The sequence below is a fragment of the Phyllopteryx taeniolatus genome, chromosome 2, assembly GCF_024500385.1.
Source record: "Phyllopteryx taeniolatus isolate TA_2022b chromosome 2, UOR_Ptae_1.2, whole genome shotgun sequence".
Lineage (NCBI taxonomy): Eukaryota > Metazoa > Chordata > Actinopteri > Syngnathiformes > Syngnathidae > Phyllopteryx > Phyllopteryx taeniolatus.
The window spans coordinates 23127846-23154143 of record NC_084503.1 but is presented as its reverse complement, the minus strand read 5'-3'; the positions used below and the strand labels follow the sequence as shown (position 1 = coordinate 23154143).

The following is a 26298-nucleotide window of genomic DNA, read 5'->3' as shown; positions in this document are numbered from 1 at the left end:
AGGCGCCCGGACCTTGGCGACCCGGTTCCGACCCGGCCTCACAGGTAGGAGGGCTCGCTTCACACCTGCACTGCCACACAAATAGGTTTTACTGTGGAAAAGAATACAACAAGACAGGAAATAGCTGCTGTGCGGGCAGCTAGCTGATTAGCTTAGCATCTATGTGTCAACGTGAGCAAAGGGTCACATTGAAATATATTTTGTCATTAATTCATGAAGCATTACACTGATAATAAATATTACGCCTAACGTTTTTTAAATATTGTAAATAAAAAAAAAAGAAGCGCGCAATTCAGTGTTTAATTTAAATGCCACGACCTTGTGTCGACCCGACTGGGTTAGTTCAAGAGCGTCATTTGCCGCAGAAAAACGCAGGGGGAAAAGAAGAAGAAATGAATTTAAATAAATATATATATAAAATACTAGTTTTGAATTATACATTATTTGTATTCGTTTTTTGTGCCATGTTAAAAAAAAAAATTCAAGTTGTGCCACCATTTGAAACCTAAATTGCAGGCTGCAATTGTTGACATTAATAAAGTTTTTCATCCATCCATCCATACCACTTAACCTCACGAGGGTCGGGGCTTGCTGGCACCTATCTCAGCTGACTTTGGATGAGACGCAGGGTACACCCTGAACTGGTCACCAGTAGGGCACATATAGACAAACAACCATTCACACTCACGTTCACACATCTGGGAAATTTTGTATTTTCAATCAACCTGCATGTTTTTGCGATGTGGGAGGAAACCGGAGTACCCAGAGAAAACCCAAGCAGGCATGGGGAGAGTATGCAAACTCCACACAAACAAGGCCGGATTTGAACCCAGGTCCTCCAAACTGTGAGGCCGATGTGCTAACCTGTCGCCCACCGTGCCACCCCAATAACGTGTTTACCTGCTATTTATGTATATCTGTTAACTACATAAGATCGATTGTATTGATTAATATAAATTGATTTGTCAGGATTAGGCTTTAAACAATCAGGATTTTTGGGCCGATCACCGAGTTTAAAAAAACGATCACCGATCCATCTGATCACAAGATGGAACAATGTGTATATTTAAATGACTTGTTCATTTACTGTATATACTTGTGTACTTAATTGCTCAAAAAATTATATTTACAATAAATAATGTATCTTTGTTCATCTATTTATGCCACTGAGGCATAGTGATAAACAGAACAAATGAATGGTCTTCTATTAGATGGCAGGAAGTACATACAGTCATTAACGTATCCACTTTTTGTGACATTTTTGTTTGTTGGTGTGCCATGAGATTTTTCAATTGTAAAATATGTGCCTTGGCTCCATAAAGGTTTGAAATCATTCCTCTAGTCAGGTCATGTATTCTAATCAGTCAGGTCAAACCAAAATTACATGACAGAAATAATGGGTGCTAACTTACTGTAATTAAATTACTTCACACACACCTTAAGAGCATGGTTCGACAGAACGCCTGCATGTTCGCTTACAACCGTTAGTGCTAGCACTAGTTTACTAGGCTACATAATGTTTTGTTGCCTGCTTGCAAGTGGTACCGTATTAAAATACGTGAACATACCTCAAGCAAGCTTTAAACGAATGTCCTCTCCCGAGCACCGGTGACCACAACACGTTTTTCCGCATTTTGTTCTTATAAACACACGGTGCGTGTTGTCGTCGCCATGGACGAGTGTATCAGGTCGTGTTTGAGTTGACAAGTTGAAGTCCAGTGATCGTAAAAAACGAGATGCGGTGGTATGGTAATACAAGATTTTATTGCAGTAGTCTGACATGTGCAATCGTGAAATACCAAATTTGTCTTGTAGTCTGGTCCGGGCATTACGTCTGTTTCACACCGCCGACATTTTTTTTTTTAAATAACTTTATTGGTGGTCAGATATTTACAGTAATACGTCAAAAGACAACCGACAAGGCTAAAAATAAACAAGTTTTTGGATTCGAATATACTGTACACGACAGCGATGTGGAGTAAATGTCTTTCGCAGAGCCGATCAATGACCGGCGAATTATGACATTGAAGCCGATCAGCATAAAATGCGAATTATTGGCCGATACCAATCAGATCGGTGTAAAGTCTAGTCAGGATAATTTTTAAAAAATGTTTCTATGGAAGCTTCCATAGTTCATAGCACGTCCCAGCTGATGTGCACTGCTTTCACTCACAACACTGGCTCGTTTCCAAAAGCACAATGAGTGTTGCGATTTGGTCTTTACATTAAGCGACTTTTCCGACCCCTGTAGCAACAATTTTCTAGAAAAGCAACTGTAATTCCCCCTAGGAAACAAATAATGTGCACAGGATCATTTTCACATTCTTTTCCATTTGACAACACAGACAAACAGCATTGGCAACAGACATGCACCAGCCGAGCTGTGCAATGTGACAGCTCAGTTTATGATTGTTGAGCATTTGAATTTTTCATGTATTAGGGATCGTGCTTATTTACATGTTTAGTGGATCTGACATTTTCCAGAAAGAAATACAATTATTTTTTTTTTTTACTGTATTTCCATTATTTGTGTGAAAGTTGATGTAAGTTAATGCTGTAAACCAAAACAGTTTGAAAATCACAAAGGTATACTATCCGATACAGCTGTCAAAAAATAAAATAAAACCTGCTCGTCACGCTTTCCAGTTCCGGTAGCTTCCAGATGTTATTCCCATGCCAAAGTGGAGACGGATGAGGAGTTTGACGCACGCTGGGTGACCTACTTCAACAAGCCTGACATCGACGCCTGGGAGCTGAAGAAAGGTTATTAATATTATTAGTATTATTATTACTATTATAGAATGTATGACCACTAACTGACTGAATTTGAGTTAATACAGTTGAAGTAGCAACTTGAGGGATAGCTGGAAGTATTGAATAGTGGAATACAGTGGACCACTGCTTTTCGCAGGGGATCGGGACCGGGCCCAACCGTGGATTGTGAAAGTTGCAAATAATTGATGCCCATTATAATTGCATTTGAAAAATAATATACTGCCAATAATCATTTTTGGGGTTGGTTCTCCCCCAGAAAAGAAACTCAAATTGAAAGAAAAGAAAATCTGCAAACGGGTAAATCCGCGGGTGTTGAACTGCAAATTTGTGAGGGTCATTGTAGACTGATCAAATGTCCTATAGGTGACCATTTTGTAGCATAAATTCCCAATCAGAAAGTTCCACAGAACTGTCACCGTCATAAAACCTTTAACTGTAAAGGCGAAGTTATGTCACATTTTAATGATTTAGCAGTCAGAGATCCTCATGATCAAATTTTATTTCCATAACACTTTTCATCCACAAGGAATGCGACCCAAAGTGCTTCACAAAGATGAAAACAGACAATTAAAACAGCAGGATGAATACAAAATACAAAAACCCACCCTTCCCATCCCCACAGATAAATACAGACACACCCGTCACACAATTGTAAAAAGAAGCTAACCATTGTTGATGGGAATGCATGTCTACTTTCAATGAGAAGTTGTTGGTCCTTTTTATTTATTTATTTATTTTTGAAGGCATGAACACCTTGATCGGTTACGACCTGGTACCCGAGGCCAAGATCCTGGATTCGGCTCTCAGGGCGTGCCGGAGACTCAACGACCTGGCGAGTGCCATCCGTATCCTGGAGGCTGTCAAAGTGAGTTTTACAAGTTTGCAACAGTATTTGGCTGTATAGCATTAGTGGTTCAGTGGTAGAATTCTCGCCTGCCATGGGGGGCCAGCCACACATGGTGGTAATGCCTAAACAATGTGATACACGGGTATCTCCTGAGAGGATTGTCGTCTTTTTGTTTCGCCAGTTCAAATACCGACTGAAGTCTAAATAAATGTTTGCCTCAGTGCCTAAATGGTTCATATGTTGATTATTGAGCATTCAAAATTCAGTTTTAATGAGAAATGGAAGGTATGAAATAGGGCTGCCCGATTATGGCCAAAATAATAATCACTATTATTCTGATCAATATTGCAATCATGCTTATTAATCACGATTATTCCTCATTTTAGGGAAGAATATTTATTTTTATTGCACTTCTTTTTAACAAGCAATATGTAACAGTTTTCAGTTCAAAGTTAATCTTTAAATAAAAATAAATCATAGATAATAATTTAAAAAAAATTAATTTACCCCAAAAAAACTCTGCTTTACCAAGGGCTAACTGAATATTTGTGCTATTACAAAGTGCAATCACGAATTGCAATTTATTGGAAGCAAATACAGTTCATGCATAGAAGGCAATAACATTAGGCTTCTTTAGACTTTTTATTTGAAAATCCCCATTTTCAATATAGTGAATTGTCAAGAACGATACGTCTCCGTTCTGCTTGACCGTTGGTCAGTTGTGCAAGGTCACAAACTGCAAAGAACTCGACAGTTGTGATTTCCCTCTCTAGTTACTCTCAGTGTTTTTTTGGTCATTGTGGTCAGGCCAGACAAAAAGTGGAAGTCAAGGCAGATTAGCAGCCATCCATCCATCCATTTTCCGTACCGCTTATCCTCACTCGGGTCGCGGACATGCTGGAGCCTATCCCAGCTATCTTCGGGCAAGAAGCAGGGTACACCCTGCACTGGTCGCCAGCCAATCACAGGGCACATACAGTATAAATAAACAACCATTCGCACTCACATTCACACCGTGCCTATATTATAATTATTAATATTAATTAATTATAATATTCTGCCGGTGGCACGGTGAGGGACTGGTTAGCACATCTGCCTCACAGTTCTGAGGACCGGGTTCCAATCCGGCCTCGCCTGTGTGGAGTTTGCATGTTCTCTCCATGCCTGCGTGGGTTTTCTCCAGGTACTCCGATTTCCTCCCACATTCCCAAAACGTGCATGGTAGGTTAATTGAAAACTCAAAATGGCCCGCAGGCGTAAATGTGATTGTGAATGGTTGTCTGTTTCTATGTGCCCTGCGATTGGCTTGCGACCAATTCAGAGTGTACCCTGCCTCTCGCCCGCAGATAGCTGGGATAGGCTCCAGCATGCCCGCGACCCTTGTGAGGATAAGGGGTACGGAAAATGAATGAATGAATGAATTATAATATATCTGAATATTTTTTTCAGTGAAACCTATCCTGTGTTGGAGTTAATGGCATTTATGTTAGGTTTAATTGTAATAAATAGCCTTAGGCTTTATTGTATTTAATATAAACTGATTACACTGGAAGAAAGAAAGATTGCAATTCCAAGTTTAAAGATTTTTATTTACACAGGACATCCACTTTGGGTATCTTACACTGTCACATTTAAACTGGAAATAAAAAAAATATGACATCCATGTTTAACAAAATGGTCTTTTATACAAAATAAAACAAGAAAACTAAAAAGTAAAAATCCAATTGAATCGTAAGACAGAAAGGATATAAGCATTTAAGCACACTATTTTAACCACTCCTCCATTCATTCATATTCAGTGCAACCTAACAAAATCGCCACACAAACGCTACAAAAAGCAAAAGCATACGACTATAAAGAGACATAAAACCAATTGCATCATAAGAAGAATATGAGCTTTAAAGTACACCGTTACAACGCAGATATGCAACATTTTCATTCAAATCGCCTCATAGGGAATTGCATCAAAGTTTCTGTGTTTAACTACAAAAACAATTAAACGATCGTCATTTATGACAATTTTTTTTCCGTGAAATCGCTTTAAACGTAGACGTTTGAATCAAAAAGTTTAAAAATTGCTGCACAGTAGGGGTTTAGCACTACCATTGAATATGAATGTGAATCGCTTTAGGCCTGTTTAGCTCAACTATTCATGGCTTTCGCACATGGAAGCCCGCTTCTGATTCCCGGCCAATGCAAAAAAAAAAAATATATATATCTTTTTTTTAAATTCCCCCTCACTTGGGCTACACGATACTTTGTTTCATCCGCAATAGTCACCCTGCGATGTTGGTGTACTGTAATAGACAGTGAATCAACTGTAATACTAAAAGTGACCAGTAGAGGTACCTGTTTGGACATGCTAATGAGATTAGCATCTTGCATGTTACGGTAAGTTATAACGCTTCCAACAACACACGGAGCAGCCCCGAATGTTGTATACTTCTTGTATGATAACTATGAAAGAGGATGCAGGAAACATTGTACACTTGCTGCATTTCCTATTTCGCTCTTCAGAATTAAACTACTGTAGGCAGGCACTCTGCAGCTGCGTGAGTGCGCGAGGTGCATTCAGGGACACTGTGTAAATGGGTGTGAATGTGTTCTTTAGTAATACAGTACATAATTTTAAAAATAGATTAAATAATTCCTTTAGCTAAAACACTGTACGATCACAATGTGATAATGTGGCATTTTTGTTTTGTAATACAAGAATAGATACATTATTTGGTTAATATAGTCAGCCAGAGCTGTGAGGAATGCAAAGTTATCAATGTCTTTTCACCTGCGATACTGTGTTGCGTGTTTTTTGTTTGTACAATCAGGACAAAAGTCCTTTTTTTGTTTGAATTCCCCATTTTACAAAACATTCAAGCAACAAGTTTTTCCTCATGCTTTTGAGATTGTAGGGTGAAAGCTGCAGCTGGCTACTAGTGTGGACTGAATGGGTGGCAACAATGGGGAAATGAAATGCCAGTATTTTGAGGGTAATAGCAATAACAACTATGAACTCGTTTATTTTTGGACCGGTGAACTGAACTTGTTTGCTTTTGGAACGCTAAACTAAACTTTGAACTATGAATTGAACTAGTTTGCTTTTGGAACGATAAACTAAACTTTTAACTAGTTCGCGTAGAAAATGAACTTTCCCAACAATTATCCTATGTTATTTCACATCGCTATATTGCAGTGCTGTGCAACAGTATTGTCCTGTTTCACAAATTATTATATTTTTGCATAGTTTCTGCACTTTGTTTAAGATCATTAAGCAAATGTAAATATCAAATATAACCCAAGTGAACTTAAAATGCTGTTTTTAAATGATGATTTCATTTATTAAGGGGAAAAAAACTAAAACGTTACCTGGACCTGTGTGAAAAAGTAGAAATTGAGGGTTTTCGAGCATGAACGGCCTTTTTAAGGTCATGTCCCTGCATTTGAATCGAATTCAAGTCTGGAGCGCACACACACAAAAAATATGCTCAGTGTCCAACATACAAACATGTTCACCAGTGGTTCCGCTCTCTAGAATAAAATCTGACAGAACTGCTTACAGGGTTAACAAGAGCATTGATTAATACATTTTCCGACCCATATGACCTACACATACTGTAAATCTATACATCAGATTACGTACAGCAGCAGAGCATTTAGGTACCCCGATACAAACAAACATTTGGCTTGCACTGGAGCTTCTGGAGGTAAAGGGGTATTCGAGTAAATTTCTGCAACTTTTCTGAAGATTTTCGGGTAATTCCTGTGAAATATGGAAAGTTTCAGTAGGCTACCAAATATTATTGCAATTATTAAAATGTATAAATGCTGAAAATACAGTGATTATCACGAGTTGTTATAAACTGTAATTATCTAAATTAAAGTTGTTTATATGAACCTCATCTTTAATGCAAACCATTTTTGCTGTCTCAAATAAGTGTGTATAAATATTGTGCTAGTCTTAACATTTAGTAATGAACTTTAAGATGTAATTCCATGTAAAATCCTAGGAACTAAACATTGGTATGGTGTTTCATATTTTTTTTGTCAGGACAAAGCAGGCCCTCACAGAGACATCTATCCATACTTGATCCAGGAACTGAAGCCCACGCTGGAGGAACTCTGCATCTCCACGCCGGAGGAGCTTGGAATTGACAAGCTTTAACAGGCATAGGTGACTGAATTCTTGTTTGACAATACATCCACTTGCATAACGTACAAATGGATCACTGCTCAATACAGGTTTTATTTTTTGCCTCAGGTGCTTGGAGAGATAAACTCCCATAATTTGTCTCCTGTCAAAAATGTCTATAGTGTTGATTGATCTCATGCTGTCCTATTATGTACAAATTGGTGGACCGAATAAACAAATGCTGTTAGAATTGTATGTGTTTTTGTTCAGTCTTACTGGATCAAATGATAGACATGTTGCTTGACTACACATGATTCAACTCTATAATGTGAATATAATATTACAAATCCGCTGTAGCAATAATCATCTCTATGATATTTTGTGTAATTATTTGATCAGGAGAAACATGATGTGGACATCCCACTTGCGGTCTCATGAGCTGCAGGACTGTCTGATGTCAACGGTATAGATATGTAACAATAGTTGGACACATATATTGGAAGAAATTACACTCCCATTTTTAGCTCTGTGGCGATGGTAAACTAGGGAGGTCAATGTCAATCCAGCCATCCATTTTCATCCGCTTATCCGAGGTTGGTTTGCGGGGACAGCAGTTTAAGCAGGAAAGCCCAGACTTTCTTCTCCCCAGCCACTTCATCTAGCCCTTCCAGGGGGATCCCAAGGCGTTACCATGCCAGGCGAGAGAGATTTTTTTTTTACAATTGTACAAAAGATGCAGAGTCCTCTACCACTTAGAGCAGTTCGAATGACTAATATTGCAATAGTCTGGTGCAATGACCATTGTGCAAAGGGCGCCGAGACTTCAAGGAGTGTATGCAGTTTAAAGTGACGAGTAGTGCGATAATCTGGGACAATGTTGATTGTGCAAATGTTGATTCCCCCTATAGTTGGAACACACCTGCCAGTTCTCCTTCTTTAAAAGGGGGACCACCACCCCGGTATGCTAATCCAGAGGCACTGTCCCTGATGTCCACGCAATGTTGCAGAGGCGTATCAACAAGGACAGCCCCACAACATCCAGAGCCTTTAGGAACTCAGGGCGGATCTCATCTAACCCTGGGGCTCTGCAGCTGAGGATCTTTTTAACCAGGTCGGTGAGCTCAACCCCAGAGATAGAAGAATGCACCTCAGAGTCCCCAAACTCTGCTTCCTCATGGGAAGGCGTGTCAGTGGAATTTAGGTCTTCAAAGTATTCAAAGTGCACCCCACTGTACTCAGTGTTGACGGTGCACTGCTTCCCACTCCTGAGGCACCAGATGGTGGACCACGATTTCCTCGAAGGCATCCAGAAGTCACTCTCCGTGGCGTGGTCTCCCAAGGTTTTGCCTCAACGACCACCAAAACTTTGTTTCGCTTGGCCAGCCGGTACCCATCAGTTCCCTCCGGAGTCCCACAGGCCAAAAATGCCCGATAGATTCCTTCATCAGTTTGACGGCATCCCGTACTACTGGTGTCCACCAACGGGTTCAGGGATTGCCGCCACGATAGGTACCGACAACCTTACTGCTACAGCTCTGGTCGGCTGCCTCAAAAATGGAGCCACGGAACATGGTCCACTCGGACTCAATGCCCCCCGCTTCTCCCGGGAGGTGTTCTGTCGGAAGTGGGAGTTGAAGCTCCTTCTGACAGGGAACTCTTCCAGATTATTTCCAACAGACACAACAATATGCTTGGGTCTGCCAGGTCGGACCGGCATCTTCCCCCAGCATCGGAGCCAACTCACCACCAGGTGGTGATCGGTTGACAGCTCCGCCCCTCTCTTCACCAGAGTGTCCAAGACATGCGGCCGCAAGTCCGATGACATGACCACAAAGTCGATCATCGAACTGCGACCTAGGGTGTCCTGGTGTCAAGGGCACATGTGGGCACCCTTATGGCTGAACATGGTGTTTGTTATGGACAATCCATGACGAACACAGAGGTCCAATAACAGAACACCACTGTGGTTCTGGTCGGGGGTGGCATTGCTCCCAATCACACCCTTCCAGGTCTCACTGTCATTGCCCACGTGAGCTTTGAAGTCCCCCAGCAGAACGAGGGTGTCCCCAGCAGGAGCGCTCTCCAGCACCCCCTACAAGTACTCCAAAAAGGGTGGGTACTCTGAACTGTTCTTTGGTGCATAGGCACAAACAACAGTCCAGAACCATCCCCAATCCGAAGGGGGAGGGAGGCTACCCTCTCATCCTCAAGGTACAGGCAACGAATTGGGGGCAATAACTATGCCCACACCTGCTTGGCGCCTCTCACCGTGGGAAACTCCAGAGTGGAAAAGAGTCCAACCCCTCTCAAGACGACTGGAACTCAAGCTGTGTGTGGAGGTGAGCCGGACTATACCTAGTCTGAATTTCTCAACCTTGCACTCCAGCTCACCGGCTCTTTCCCTGCCAGAGAGGTGACATTCCATGTCCCTATAGAGCCAGCTTCTGTAGCCTTCGGCCGCCACCCAGCTCACTAGGCACTCGAACCCCTTGGCCCCTGCCACAGGGGGTGAGCTCATGGGATGGAGGTCAAAGTTGTCAGCGTATTCACTGTGTGTGGATGGCAAGGAAACCAAAAGACCAAGGATGCTGGTACATTTTTTGCATATGGTCGTGTAAAACGGCGTACAATTACGAGATGGGAACTGGGAGTCCCTTTCACATGAAAATGTTTTGTTTTGCTTTTTTTCAAATGTGTACTAATAGCATCACAAAACAGCAACCCTCATGAAAATCGGTTGAGGAAAAAGCAAGTTACGAATTAATTTCAGTGTCCGTGCTTTGCCTTCAATGTGAACGTCGACCTCCCCAACATGGCCGCCCAATAGGCACGTCGGTTAGCCGGGCACCTACATGGCGCTGGCGTATCTACCGGTTCCATTCTATGAGGTTGGACGCCACCTGCTTTCGCTTAGAAAACAGGAAAGAATTGGGGTTTTGAAACGGCAACTTAATTTCAGGTTCTTTCCGGTAGCAGAAGCCGAAGATTTATTTAAGCCACACAATGAATCATATTCGTTATATGAATACAATTTAAAAATAAACTACATACATAGAATAAATGATGGATTTAGCTAATGACGGTAGATAGGGAAATTATATAAAAATGGAATCGTAAAGAACTTATGTTTTGATTTAATATTTTTTAATTTAGCCTCTGAAGACGCAAAAAAACGGAAATGCTTTTACCAAAATTGCACACTGTTGTAAAACATTTTCTTCCGCTGCCCTAGATTATAATTTAACGTTATTATGACTACAGTTTTATATCATATTTCATCAAAATTACCTTAGTTCTATATATAGTTAAGGCTCGCGGGCGGCAAAACCCCGGAAATTATTTCACCGACATTGCGCACCGTTCAAAAACGTGGATTTTCCCTTTTGGTTTATGTTTAAAGTAGAATGTTAACATCAGGAGATTTTATTTTTTAGCATAGCTGTCAAAACAGTAGCTTACTGCATTCAAAGATTCCCTTTAATTTAGATGTCATGCGTTTACTTTTCGTCAAAAGCATCCGCGGTATCCATTTATTAAAGAAAGAATGAAACGGCACAAAAAAAAAAAAAAAACTTCAAGCCAACGACAATCTTATTTTGAAATGTCAACCGGATGTGGATCCAAAACTAATATTAGTACCTTAGTAGGCTAGCTCGAGCGTCCGTCTCCTACCGGTCGGTGTTGCCAACAAACTCTCCCTGTCATGGCCATGCTGCAGTGCTGCACGTTGTGACAACCCACGCCGCGATGATGACCGACATCTCAGAAGAGCCGGAGAAGGACAACTTGCTCGAAGCGCCACGAAGTTTGACGGTAAATCTCTCGCGGCTAACCAAGGCTAGTTGGGCTAAAAGCTATCACTGGTAGTAGACACAGCTAGAAGGCTAGGCTAACTGGCTGACTTTGTTTCGTCTCAAATAAAAACTGATTTAATTTTAAATTGAATTATTACGTTGAAATAAAAAAACTAAAAAAAAACTGTAAATTGGAGAATGTTGGGAGGGGGTCTAGCGACAGGGTGACCTCTAGGTCACATCCTACCTGTGGGGGATATCCACATCACATTATACATAACACGATCTGATACTCTTTTCACCTCCAAGACATTCTTAGCTAACTCTTTAAAATAACCCCTACTCCGTTTCTCTTCCCATCTAAGCCATGGTAAAATAATTGGAACCCTGCCCCTAAACTCCTAGCCTTACTGCCTTTCCACCTGCTCTATATCAACCTTTCTCCTAAGCATCATGTCAACAAACTCCTGAGCTTTTCCTGTCATAGTCCCAACATTCAAAGTCTCCACATTCAGTTCTAGGCTCTGTGCTTTCCTCTTCTCTTTCTGGCAAAGAACCCACTTTCCACCTCTCCTTCGACTTCAACCCGCAGTAGCTGAATTTCCACCGGCGCCCTGTAGGTGCACGACACCGGTGGCGGACTTTGTTAACCCGGGCCACGACCGATCCGGCATGGAATTCTTAGGCTGAGCGCTCATATTTGTTTGGGAAAGTTTTAAGTCAGATGCCCTTCTTGACGCAACCCTCTGCATTTATCCGGGCTTGGGAACGGCCTACAGTTTGCACTGGCTTGTGCCCCCGCCCCCCCCCCCCCCCCCATAGGGCTGAGAGTGCCAGGAATTTATTGGGGGGTACCCCAGTAGATTTAAACTCTGGACTGTTTGCCAACCAATCACCGATTAAAAGATGCATTCACACACTCACCTACGGACAATTTCTTTAATCAACCTACAGTAACATGCATGTTTTTTTTGGCAGCTGGTATACTTGTGGTTATTAGTATATCTGCCTCACAGTTCTAAAGTTCGGGTGTTAAATCAAAGCCTTCCTGTGTGGAGTTTGCATGTTCTCTTCGTCCTTGTGTGCTCATGGGAAATGGTCAAATGGTTGTAAAAAACTCAAGTGGAGCCTTTTATTTATTTATTTATTTTTTAGCGTAAATGCTCAGTGGGCTGGATTAAAGTACGGAGGAGGCCCTTGGGCCATACTTGGCCAAACCCTGCTCTAAAGTGTCCATCTGTGTGAATATATGAATGTAAATCCTTGTTTGTCTATATGTGCCCTGCGATTGACTGGCAACCAGTCTTCAGTGTACCAGTGCCTCTCACCCAAAGTCAACTGGGATAGGCCCCAGCTCACCCGGAACCCTAATGAGGACAAACATTATGAAAAATGACTACGTGAAGAAGTGTGTGAATGACGTACCTCCATTTTGCCACTCAAGGTGCCCGGTTGTGGCACAAGGCCCAAAAACGGCGATGGCGGCATCAGGCCTACGGAGAAGAGAGGACCTTACATCATGTCCAGAGCACCGGCCATCCACCTCAAACTACGTGAGTAGAAGTTACAGTCCACAAAAGCCATTAAGCACAGATGAAACCCGTTTGAGGAGAGTGTCGCTGCAATCATGGGTGACACTGCTCAGGGGTGGTGTTAGCACATGTGGCTGACTCTGATCACCCCACAAGGTTAATACCATATATTTTTATAACTCCCAACAAATGTGTTCATACAGTAACCTACACTCAGCCCTACGAGATAATGGTTCATGCGTAAATGTTGTATGTATGGTATTTGTAATAAATCCTTTGAATTCAAATAGAAGCACATTGGCATATCAAAGGGGATATCAAAAACTTTGACTCCTGTTTGATTACTCAATTTATTATTTTAATACACAGGAGAGGACACACACACTCAAAAAAAAAAAAGAGTAATTTGAATTTACTTAATTTGAACATGTACATCGGTTGGACATGATTAAAATGTGTTAAAATGATATGTTTTTTTTTTTTTTTTTTAGGAGAAGAGGGGTAAATTATGTCATTTTAACACATTTTAATCATGTGCAACCGATGTACATGTTCAAATTAAGTAAATTCAAAGGACTCTTTGTATCAGTGCAGTCGCAGCGATGCGCTACATGTTCGGGGGATTCGTCCACCGTCCCTGGCATCTCCTCCGGCATCCCCAGGGTCTCCGACGCAATTACGCTCCAACAACCGGGTGCTGCTGCACCTGTGCAGTGATAAAAAGAGCCCTTTGAATTTACTTAATTTGAACATGTACATCGGTTGCACGTGATTAAAATGTGTTAAAATGACATAATTTACCCCTCTTCTCAAGAAATATGTCATTTTAACACGTTCTAATCATGTGCAACCAATGTACATGTTCCAATTAAGTAAATTCAAAGGACTCTTTATTTTTTTCCCTGTGCATGTGCTGGAGTCACAAGAAGCGATTGTGAGGGCAATAGGCAGCATAAATGATCACCGTGATCAATAGGTGTCCTCACGAATATCGGTGATTCATTAAATACACTGGTTAACGAGTGAATTCAGAGTCCTTACATTGTTGAAATCAAATGTTGTCGGGCATTAATTGTTCATCAGTGCTAATTGTTCATGTGTCTGTGATGTGCAGATTTATTATAAGTTTCCCAGCATCACCTCTAAGTGTCGCCAAAGCACCAATAGCTGCAGAAACGTGCATCTGCCAGCCATAAATTTCACTCTTGATACATCTGAACTTTGCAGTGAAAAAGAACGTATGCCACGTTTTTGTGCGTACGCACTTTTTGTACATGAGGCCCCTAATGACCAACTCTCTCCACATTATCCCTTAACGTTTACTTGACCTATTGATTTGTCATACAGTACATTGTCTACTCTATATTATCGTGTAACAGTTTTACTCAACTTACATGGCTTGTTTGTTGAACATATAATTGTGGTGTAGGTGTGATTTCTCTTGTCAGCACCACAGTTTGTGATGCATTCAAGGCTAACTTGGAAATGTGGGTTGCAACATGTTAAAAAGGAATGTAATTGATTTTAATGGCTGTAAAATTGGGACATATTCAGGGGTGCACTTTCCTGTTTTCCATGACCTGTTACCTGTTTGATAAAACTTTTATAAATTTATGTAAATCTCAGTTGTTGCGGAGAAATGGAGAAGCTCTCCCCACAGCCCCTCCCTCGCCTCTCTCATTCACACACTCGCCAAGTCAAACGTTTAGAACTACAGTATATTGAGTCCTTAATTTGCTGTCTTCTTTTTATTTATTTTTATTTTTTTAAACCTGTCCTGTTCAGCTGCATGGCCATGCAGAATGCTTTTTGTGCTGTAACAGTGTTGCTGTGCAACAGAGGAGTTTGAAATACTTACTTTGCTTATTTTTTTTAATCATTCTGATGTTTTTTGAAAATGCAGATGGACAGAAAAGGGTTTTAGGGGATAGACTGAGGGACAGAATGGACAAGGGGAACAGGGGTGCAAACCACAGCAGAACAATAGTTAGTCTAAATATTTGGCCACAAGTAATGTTACAAAGTCAAATCGTGTTCTTATTTTTGGATTGGGGGGGGGGGACGACGAGACCATGCAACAACTAAACAGTAGAACAAGATGAGAGAGGACAGAAGAGGGAAGGACAAGACCGGATGTGGGAAATGAGCAAGGCAGTGCTCGTGATGAGTGGTGTGGTGGGATGCTTATATAGTGTAAGAACCTGTGAGTTGATATCTTAATACATACAACCTGTGTTATTGTTAGTTGTCTCAACACAAGCAATTCAAGTCGATAGTGCGTCTGGAACTTATTAATGAATGAACACCATATCACATGCATGTTAGTCAACTGGTGTAGGGAGTTGCTGTGCCGGCACATCAAGAAAGGGTGGGCCTGGCCAGCGAGCCCATCCCGTAGAGGACCCAGCCAGGGGCATGCCACCTACTCCCCAGGACCCAGGGCGGTTCCCCAGCCCAACCAGTCCCAAAGGGAGGGGCAAGGGTACCGGACCACCACGCCCCACACCCAAACTCCTCCCACCCTCCAATTTGTTAGAGCTTAATCTGTTTTTTTCAAATGGGTTAAGTACATCATATTGTTGGAAGGCTGGAGACAGGCTTACACCGCATGCACGCAAGCACATGTAAAAAAAAAAAAAAAAAAACAATAAACATTGACAAGGGGGCACTTTGAGTATCAAGGGGAAAAGGGGCAAGGGCCAAGGCACACATCGCCCCACCCTACACATCCCTGCTCACAAGAGATGTGATAAGGATGTCCTAGTAATATTTACTTTTTCGTACTATTTAGATTTATCCTTTTGATATTACGACTTTATTGTTGTAGATGTTTTATTTTTATACAACTTTATTCTAATGTACCTATTTGTTTTCACAACATTTTTTGTAAAATTTTACAATTTTTTTTTTGCGCAGGATTACGTCTTAAATTTGACACCTTTTTACATTTAAGACTTTATTGTAATGTGATGAGTTTAGAAGAAGAGTTAAGGCCTCTTTATACTCCCGCGGTCGCACTGCAGACGACCGCATTGCATCACGTGACCGACGCATTGGCCCGTGCGGCCCCTCTGCATCACTTAACGCGCACACGGCAAAAATTGTTGCTGTGCGTAGAACGCCGCGGAGATCATCTCTCGTGATTGGTCCATTTTAGTCACATGCTGTGATGACATACTCAGCGTGCCCCTTTGTTCTACGTACCATCTACGACGGCGCCGCCTTGATCGATTTTGCAGCATAATTAAAAGTATCATCTGGTCATCTAGGTCCATTTGTTCCAGCAGACACTGTTCCACAGTCACCATTGTTGTTGCTTTGTTTCTTGTTACTGAAAGGAAAGTAAAAACGGCTACCGGAAATGGCCCAAAAAATGCAGAGGAAACTCCACCCTGTGGTGTCCTAGCGAATACCAGCCGTAGCGACACCACCGACTTGGAAGTGAACTGCAGTACATTTTCAAAACTGCGCACATGGGTTGCGCTCGAGTATAAAGGCAAACTACGCGAGGGATAGCCGCAGTGACGTCAGCGCGGTCGCTGCCCGTGCGAGTATAATGAAACCTTTACAGTTCAAGTGCATTGGGACAGTGCCACACTGATGTTCAATACCGCCATCTAAAGTACAGGAGGGTAACAGCAACACATGATGTTTAATTCCAACCAAGACAGACATTTATTTATGTTGACTGTGGACAAATGAAATTACAGGGTCTGACTTACTCAGTCAGGGCATAAAATGGTGGAGGCGGACATCTTGTAGTTGTATGCTAACGCCTGTTCATGTCACAGAAAAACACAGGGAGCTAGCCAGGAAAGCTCTGAAAAAGAAGGCTTTCTCACCAGGACCTCCTGTCATGCATCAGCCCAGACAAGGAGCCAGGAGGTAACAACAAGACTTGACGTCATGTCTTTGAATCTGACGTAGCAGAGAACCTCAGGTTCTCATCTTTTATTATTTTGTAGAAAAGTCAAGTATAACAAGGGATACACTGCCTTGAGTCAACATGCAGAGGAAACTTTGATTGCACTGGATTCAGACAGGTAAAGAGGACACAAACGCTACATTTAAGTAAGAACGTGTTCTGTACACACAAACGCGCACAGACAATGTTTAAATGATGAAGATAACATAACTGGCTGTACCTGTCATTGTAGTGATAACGAGATTGATTTTGAGCAGTGCTCCTCGGGCTACTCCTCAGCCGAGGTGAGTCACACCCACACATTCTTACCCTTGTAATTTCACCCTTTCATATGGCCAGCAGAAAATATGATCGCCTTAGTCTCTTAATGTCACAACTTATTTTTTCGGAATATTTTAAAACTTAAGTCTTAATATTCCGCGTTCATCCACACATTAGAACTTCATTCTCGTAATATTACAACTTTGTTTTGGTATTTTTTTTTCCGTATTTGCAAAAGGTTGACTATTGCCTTGTAATATTACAACTGTATTCTTGTAATATTAAAAATAATTTTCAATTAAGTAGAGGTTCAACGATTAATCGATGATCAATTTAATCGATAATGATTTTTGCGAGGCAGCACGGTGTTAGCACATCCGCCTCACAGTTCTTAGGACCTGGTTTCAAATCTGGCCTCGCCTGTGTGGAGTTTACATGTTCTACCTGTGCCTAAATGGATTTTGTCCGGGTACTCCGGTTTCCTCCCACATCCCAAAAACATGAATGGTAGGTTAATTGAAGACTCTAAATTTCCTGTAGGTGTGAATGTGAGTATGAATGGTTATTTGTTTCTATGTGACCTGCGATTGGCTGGTGACCAATTCAGGGTGCAGCAGGCCTCTCGCCCAAAGATAGCTGGGATATTTTTGCTAATTGATTAATTGTGTAGAGACCTTGACTAACTTAAAATTGTCCAACTCTTCGGAATTTCAGCCTCTCAAAAGTAAATAACTATCCATCCGGCCATAGGCTGTTTCGTACTCCTTGAACGCTGGCAGCTAGTGGTAACGGTACTTTTACTCCGTTACAATGATGTAAATGTCGCTCGCTACTTTTATTTATCAATTATTGCTTATTTATCAACTATTTCGCGTGTGAGGCTACAACCTGCGCATTGGGCGCTGTTTCCGCCAATCTAATTTCAGCTCTAGTGACGTTTAAGTCGAGTTCACCAATCAAGGGACAAAAGAAAGTCACATGACCTCACACAACTTCTTCTATTGGGCTTCCCGGACATGGGTATTAAACTAGATAAGCCAGCCCGGCTGATCGGCGTGCCTAAATGGCCATCATTTTGGGAAGGTCGTCGTGACCATTAAGGCAACAGCGCCCTACTCTTGTTTACATTTGGACCAACAAAAACAACAGCTTTCATGAAGTGTAGTATTTGTCTGGCAATGTCTGCCCAAAAGTGGATATTTCATATATATATTCATTTGTATATGGATATTTCACTTATAACTTGAGAAAACATCGTGCAGTAAATTGCAATGTTTTTTTTTTTTTTTTTTTTATTGTTTGTGCTATTTACTCAGTAGTTGAGTAATTATTTCACTATGTACTTTTTACTCTTACTCAAGTATTTTTTTGGAGGACTACTTTTTGAGTAGTCACATTATTGTCAAGTAACAGTACTCCTACTTGAGTACAATGTTTGGCTAATCTTCCCACCTCTGGAGCGGACATCCTCTATTGCTACTCTTACGTTTAAGCAACATTTTTGCTCATCAGATCAGCCAGTGTTGTATTTGTTGCACTGGTCTTTTGTATTTTCGCGTTGAGGTGCTGCGGGTCGTGGCCCTGGTTGTGGTCCCAGCGAAACCGCGAAGCACATGTAACATCGAGAGCTGGGCCGCTAGTACATCCATCCATCCATTTTCCGAACCACTTTTCCTCACTAGGGTGGCGGGCGTGCTGGAGCCTATCCCAGCTATTTTCAGGCGAGAGGCGGGGTACACCCTGAACTGATCGCCAGCCAATCGCAGTCCGCTAGTACATTTTATATTAATTAGGAAACGCGCCTACAATTATCTGATTAGATTACAGATGTTAATGTTAAATGTATTACGCGACGGAGCGATGTTAGGGATTATGTCACAACACAGAATGAACTAACTTCAAATTCAGAAATGGACAATAAAAACTGAAAAATATTGTACTTAATATTTTCTTGGAGGATACATTTGGGATTAGCCTTTGAAGTTGGTAGCACTACAAATAGTGAAACAGACAATGATTTTAGTCAATTCTTCTCCAGAATGAGAGTGCTTAAAAAGGAGGATGGTATTCATGTGGCACAGCTTGAAGCAGGCATCAATCAGGTGCAGGTGGAGATGGGCCTGGCTCAAGTTGGAGGCCAAAACAAAAAATAACAAAGAAGTGCTGACGATTTAATTTTAATCTTAAATTTGTACATCGACATGTACTTGAGCGGTGTAAAAGTTTTTCTGCATGAAGAAATTTTGTTGATTTTGCATTATTGTACTCTTCAGCGTCTTCCAGATTGCTTAGTTCATGTTAAAATAAAAATGTAAAAAATTCTCTGCGGGGGCCCGAGGGATCCCCCCAGACACCCACTACAATGTTTATTTATTTATTTATTTTTTATTTTTTTTGGGTCACCTTTTTCATGCCTCTGGTGTTTGCATGTCTGCACACAGGCAGGGCCGGGATTTGAACCCCGGTCCTCAGAACTGTGAGGCAGATGTGCTAACCAGTCGTCACTGTGCTGCCAAGTAATAATTATATGTATTATAATAATAAATCAGTCAATAATAATTACATTTGATTATCTTTGTGTTTCATCAAATTAGGTCAATTGCAAACATCTTTTACTTTGGAAAACAGTTATCAATATTTTTGCCTTTTTTTTCCTGATGTTACGGACCAAACCAGTAACTGACTCAGAATCAATTTCTGCAGCACTGTCAATTTGAAATAATATCCTGTTATTGAATAAAGGGATGGAAATTTAAAGCTGTTTTTAGAAATGGATTAATTGAAAAAGCAATCAACAGATTAATCGATTGTTAAAATTGTTAGTTGCAGGCCAAATTTTAAGACTTATATATTTCAACACTATTTACATAACATTCAGACTTGAATCTTATAATATTACAACTTTATTCTCTTAACATTTAAAATACTTCAGTACATTTTCCAACTTTAATTGCTTACGATTATGAATTCAATCTTGAAATATTTTGAATTCTCTTTTCGTATACTATGACTTAAAAAGAATTACAACTTCATTCTCCTCATGGTAACACTGTATTTTATTGTATTGTATGACCTTTTTTTAAAAATCATATTCCGGAATATTATAACTTTATTCTCACAGCGTTTCTGATTTTATTTCAGAAACCGTTACGATTTTATTCACGTAACATTGACTTTATTCTCGTAACATCCTGTCTTTGTGCTCATTATATAACAACTTTACACCTGTAACATTACAACTTTAAAAAAAAAATTTGAGACACTTTTTTTTTTAACTTTATTCTTGTAATATTTTGTCTTTTTCTTCGATTATTCTGACTTTTTCATAGTATTTTGAATTTTTGCAAAAATGTTACAGCTGTATTAGTAAAATATTGATTTGAGTCTCGTAACATAGCTTTATTATCGAAACACTGACTTTTTATGATTTTGTATGTATGTATGTGTGTATATGGCAAGTTTATTTGTCTAACATTGACTTTTTATTAAAATTTTACAACTTTATTCACATAACATTTTGGCTTTAGCCAAATATTTTAACTCTATCATTGTAATATGACTGTATTCCTAATGTTTTCATTATTTATTCACATAAAATTACTTTTTTGCCTAACTTTACAACATTTTGCATAATATTTTACAGCTTTATTCACATAACATTACACACAACTTTAGTCTTGTAATTTTACGATTCCCCCCCGCCCACCATAACCCCTCAACTTTTTGGGCAAAAAATGTACAACTTCATTCACATCACATTTACTTTTTTTTCTATGGTTTACTATACTTTTTAAATTTGTTTATTATGAATTAAATATTTTAATGCTTTTTCCATATAAAATTATGAATTGATTCTTGCAACATTATCGCTTATTTTGTAATGTTTTTACCACTTGAAATATTACATCTTTTTTCTCCCAACTTTTTTTCATATTTTACAACTTTAGTCTCATAATATTACACCTTTACTTCCGTACCATTACAACTTGTTTTGTTATATTTGATTCACATAATAGTACAACATTATTATAATGTATGATGACTTGATTTGCATAGAATGACAACTTAAGACTCATCATATTACAACTTTAGTCTCGTAATATTTTTATCTTTTAACGTTGCAACTTTTTGTAATATTTTCTCTATTCACATAAGACTTTCTTTTTCTCCGAACGTTACAACTTTTTCCTTAATATTTTACGACTTTATATACCTGTCAATCATGGCCACAGATGGAACTGTGGTTCTTGTCTTACCCCCTCATGTAGCCTCTTTCACACAGTGATCGTGTAAAATTGATGCATCCCAGCTTTAATGGCTTGTGGTCCTGGCATTGCAGAATTCCCTGACACAGGCGTTGTCCTGCCTCTGTTAAGCTTGCTTTATGCTTGAGGCATCTGCGAGGTCCGCGCGGTGAAATTACATCATTTCAGCAACCACGCCCCTTTGTGCGGTGTCCGCAAGTTTTGCGCACCTCCAAAAATGTTGAATTACGCGGACGGTCCCGAATGTAAAAACATGGCAGACGAGCAAGCGCTCCGACCAGCGGTGGAAACAAGGGTTTTCTACTTCTATAATGGTTTAGTGCCATTAACGCTCCCACTGCCTCCTTCAGTCTGGGAGAATATCGCCTAACAGCGGGGGCAAGCTGCACAGAATATAAATGCTGCAAAAGTGATGTTGGCCCAATTCCGCGTGGAACGGACATGCGTCAAGCATAAACCATGCTTTACAGGTCTGATACTCCTCCGAAGGGTTAAAATTGTAGTGTGATAGGGCCTCGCTGTGTACCTTCCAGATCCATCCGGACCTGAATAGGCAGCTGCTTCAAGATGGCTACCGACTGGACGAGATTCCCGACGACGAGGACCTGGACCTGATCCCGCCCAAAGCCATGGGTTCCTCCGTGTGCTGCTGTGTGGAGGGTCCGTCCTGCTGCACGCAGTGAAAGGCTGCCGCTCTATTGCGGACCACCTAAGCAGGTTTGTAGTGGGTGTCGGACGCCGGCGCTTGCTGCATTCCTGCCCCGTCCCAGCACTGCAGCTGTTTCCTACTCTGGAGCCGAGAGCCGGACTTCTTCTGAGTCGCATGACAGCACAGATGGACAGCAGGAAAAAAAAAAAAAAAAAAAAAAAAGCCTTATCCACTGTGACTCCAAAGCTTGACCTATTTTTCTATTTTGTATTTTTTTTTATACGTCTAACTATGCTAGCACTACAAATAGTGACTTGCGTGGACTTGTGGCGTCTTAATGTTTCATCTGCAATTCTAACATTCTCTGACTGCTGTTACATTAATATGTCACATATTCCCATATTTATCAGCTTAATTGGTTTAAATAGGCTATCAAATACACAAATAGTGTATGTATGGGGTTGAGCGATGTGTTTTTTTAATGGATATGTAATAATTTGTATAATAATTAGTGGGCATTGTTGTTATGATACTGTTACTGAAACTCACTCCCCTACCAAGGAGTATTAGGGCCACATTGGAAAGGGGGGGGGGGAATTATACTACGAGAATAAAGTCTAATTTTAGGAGAAGAAAACAGTTAAATATTACATGAAAAGTTGTAATACTATAAGAACAGTCTTGTTTTTATGACAAAAAGTCATTGCGAAAAAAAATATTTTGGACTAACATTTCGACTTTGTTCTTGTTCTAAAATATATGACTATTCATGTAACCTTACAAGTTATTCTTCGTAACATTGGGACTTGATTCATGGAACATGACTATTCTTGCAACATTCTGTCTTTATTCTCGTGATATTACGACTTTGTCATAACCGTGTATGTTTAGTCTTTTAACATTATGACTTCATTTTTTTTTTTTTTTGCAACATTGGAACTTTATTCTCGTAATGTTACGACTTTATTCTCATAACGTTATAACATTATTCCCGTAATGTTAGGCTGTTATTCTCAAAACGTTACAACTTTGTTCTTTGCTTTATTGTCACATTACGACTTAATTCTCGTAACATTACAACTTTTTTTTAATCATAACAGGATTTTTTTCTTGTACCATTAGGACTTTATTCTTGTAACACCCCATCTTAATTAGTGTAACATTCCATCTTTATACTCGTGACATTACTGCTTCTTCCCTGTAGCATTATGTTTTGGTAATAATAGTTTTCTTCTTAGAACATTATGACCTTATTCATCTAACAAGACTATTCGCTTATCCTTTTGACCTTATTCTATAGATGTCATTGTCTCAACACTGACTTTATTCGTTAAAACTTGATTCTTGCAGCGTTATGACTATCGTAATATCAAAACAGAATTCATGTAACATTACGCCTCTATTTGCGTAACATTCCGACTTTAATCATGAACATGAGCACTTAATTCTCGTAAAATGACTTTATTCATGTAGCATTTAGACTATTATCGTGAAGTTACGACTGTTCTAATCAAATTGAAACCTAATTCTTGTCATCTTACAAATGTATGCATTTAACATTACAACAATATTCTTGTATCATGACTTCAGTCTCATAAGAATGACTTTGTTGCAACTTTTCAACTTTTTATTCTCAAAACATTCCATCTTTATTCTTGTTACGTCTTTATTCTCGTAACATTAACACGTTCTATTCCCCTAACATTCAGTCTTGTAACATTGCAACCGTCACTGGTGGTGTAGTGCTACACTCGCCTGACTTTGTTGCGGGGAGCGTGGGTTCAGTTCCCACTCAGTGACGGTGTGAATGTGAGTGCGAATGGTTGTCCGTGTCTATATGTGCCCTGCAACTGACTGGCGACTAGTTCAGGGTGTAGTCCGCCTTTCGCCCAAAGTCAGCTGGGATAGGCTCCAGCGTCCCGCGACCCTAACCAGGATAAGCGGTGTTGAAAATGGATGGATGGATGGATGCAACATAGCAACCTCATTCTCTTACGATAACATTCACGCAATGTTTCAATGCTTTTTGGTAGCATTGCAAAATTTTTCTCATAACATTACAAGTTTTATTCCTTGTCGTGTTCCTATTTTCTCTTTTCAGTGTGGCCTGAAGACACCTTCGTAGTCGTCTTTTGTCAAAAAGTTAACACAAGTGCAGTCTAGAATTTACGTAATGAGTGAACGAGCAAAGACCGTGAGATGGGCACTGGTGTGTAAAATGAAAACATAAGTATAAAACAATACACTAAATGTACTTGGGTTGGAAATGAACATACATGTAAAGTGCTAAACCAAAGGGGTTTCTGGTGTATTGAGAAGCAATGTTATGCCAAGAGTGCGTTTGCGCCACAATAGTAGTTATTTATTGCTAACTTTAAGAGATAGGAACAGCAGTATGTCTCCAGATGGGAAGGATGAGAATTGGTTTATCACATTTAGATTTTTCACATTGCGTTACAGAACTATGATTGCAACTGTTGGAAATGTTTATTTTGTGTGTGTGTGTGAGCGAGAGAGAGGACAAGTACTTTACTTTTTATGTATTTTACATTCGCGTAATAGAAACAGCTTTTTGTTTGATGATTAGTGGTTTCACCCCGCACTGACATCGTGTTGCGGCATTGGTTCTTCTGGAGGAAGCAAAGCACTTATACTATAGAACACAGCAAATGGCATTGCAAACCATCTTATAATGACTTTGACACAATCAACAAACAAATGTTGAATATTGTAATGAGGATAAGCAGTATCAAAAACGGATTGTGGGATTATCGTACAGGGTGCGCTAAAATTTACCAACCTCTTGCCCAAAGTCAGCTGGGATAGGCTCCAGCTCACCCACGACCTGAATGAGAATGGATTGACGGCTTCAGAGAGTAACTCTTTAAATTATGTTGGTGTCAAGCAGCGGATAGGCATCCAAAATTGGGTTTCAAGGCAAGTGTTTGGGTTTCAAAATAAGGTTTCAGGACATGGCTAGATAGCTGGATGGATGGATCGATAGGAAAAAACTATTCAACTTGTATCATGCGACTATAGATACTTATTTCATCCAGTGAGGGAAATTCAATTGTCACAGCAGCATTATTTACACATATACACTTATATTAATGTCATAGAAACAGCCAAGTAAAAACAAATAGGCTGGCAAAGTAGGCTTTTGAGTTTGGGTTAGGCTTTCAAATTAGGGTTTCAAACCATTGGTTAGGGTGTCAAAATAGGGTCTCTAGCCAGGGTTTGTGTTTCGAATTAGGGTTTCTAGACTGGCTTAGTTATGGTTAGCGTTTAAAGTCATGGTTTTAGGGCAGAGTTAAGATTGCAAATTAGGTTTTCAAGGCCAATGTTAGAGTTTCAAGTCTGGGTGTGCGGTTCTGTGTGTGTTGACTGGGTGAAGACCCTAAAAAGACTGAGTCTCTTCTTTCCTTCCTTTCATACCATCCCACTTCCCTTCTCTTCCTTAAATAGTTAATTTAAAAGTGTAAACTGTACCTCATTTTGGCCCACCCTAGTTAAACATTGGTGGTTGGTTGCAAAAGTCAGCCTGTGCTATGCAACTGCTGGACAATCTACTCGTCGACATATATTGTTATTAAACAATGCCTATGTTCTTTTTTAATACGACTGTCCATTTCCATTTGTTTACATGATGAAATAAAAGTTCCATTGTCTCATGTGATTGCTTTTTTCCCCCTCCAGGTGGGACTACAGCGCTACGGTGCGTTTGCGTACCTCCGTATTTTATACTTGTCTAGCCAATGATGCTTTCAAAGTTAAATCGGAGTTAGTGAACGTGAGGATTATCACACAGCAGGGTGATTATTGATTATTAATCTAATATATTTAATTGATTAGTAGTTCCAGTGTTAGTTACTATAGTTTTTAAATTGAGTCATTTGACAGTTTAGCAAATAAAATTAAAATAATTTATAAAAATAACAAGTCGACTCTTTGAAATTCCGAGCTGCCTTGGACGCAACGAGCCACCGCACATCCAGTTTTCTTCGCGCGCCCATTCGTTAGCAAATTTCCGCTTGTGAGCGACAAGGGGCAGCGGGCTGGGCGGGCCTTGTGTATAGGGAGGGGGTATCAATTGCAATTGCAAGTGGGCTGGGGGGCGAGTGAGA

The 26298-nt window shown here is 40.3% G+C and overlaps 2 protein-coding genes across 3 annotated transcripts in view; both read left to right on the top strand.

The window, feature by feature from the left end:
• The window catches only part of LOC133474038 (cytochrome c oxidase subunit 5A, mitochondrial-like), an 8209-nt gene extending 211 nt beyond the window's left edge, over positions 1 to 7998 (top strand). Inside the window, exons 1-5 of one of the 2 annotated variants that reach the window (XM_061765405.1) lie at positions 1 to 44; positions 2647 to 2763; positions 3519 to 3640; positions 7668 to 7790; positions 7878 to 7998. The exon at positions 1 to 44 is cut by the window's left edge and continues 211 nt beyond it. In XM_061765405.1, the coding sequence (XP_061621389.1) occupies positions 1 to 44; positions 2647 to 2763; positions 3519 to 3640; positions 7668 to 7781 (397 nt within the window). In that variant the 3' untranslated portion in view covers positions 7782 to 7790; positions 7878 to 7998. Of the gene's footprint in view, positions 45 to 2646; positions 2764 to 3518; positions 3641 to 7667 lie in introns of both variants that reach the window. The other variant, XM_061765404.1, reaches the window with a different exon arrangement.
• A 3337-nt stretch (positions 7999 to 11335) lies between these two features.
• On the top strand, positions 11336 to 25845 carry fam219b (family with sequence similarity 219 member B). The gene is made up of 6 exons (XM_061765402.1): positions 11336 to 11561; positions 12987 to 13095; positions 16866 to 16959; positions 17040 to 17117; positions 17232 to 17283; positions 22059 to 25845. Exons 1-6 carry the CDS (start codon positions 11496 to 11498, stop codon positions 22206 to 22208), a joined length of 549 nt encoding a protein of 182 aa, XP_061621386.1. The 5' UTR covers positions 11336 to 11495; the 3' UTR covers positions 22209 to 25845.
• Positions 25846 to 26298: the final 453 nt, after the last annotated feature.

Coding starts and splice junctions, on each gene's coding strand:
- fam219b (XM_061765402.1), top strand. CDS start 11,496: ATGATGACCGACATCTCAGAAGAGCCGGAGAAGGACAACTTGCTCGAA. Junction 17,118..17,231: donor ATTGCACTGGATTCAGACAG/GTAAAGAGGACA, acceptor CTGTCATTGTAG/TGATAACGAGATTGATTTTG. Junction 17,284..22,058: donor CGGGCTACTCCTCAGCCGAG/GTGAGTCACACC, acceptor TGTACCTTCCAG/ATCCATCCGGACCTGAATAG.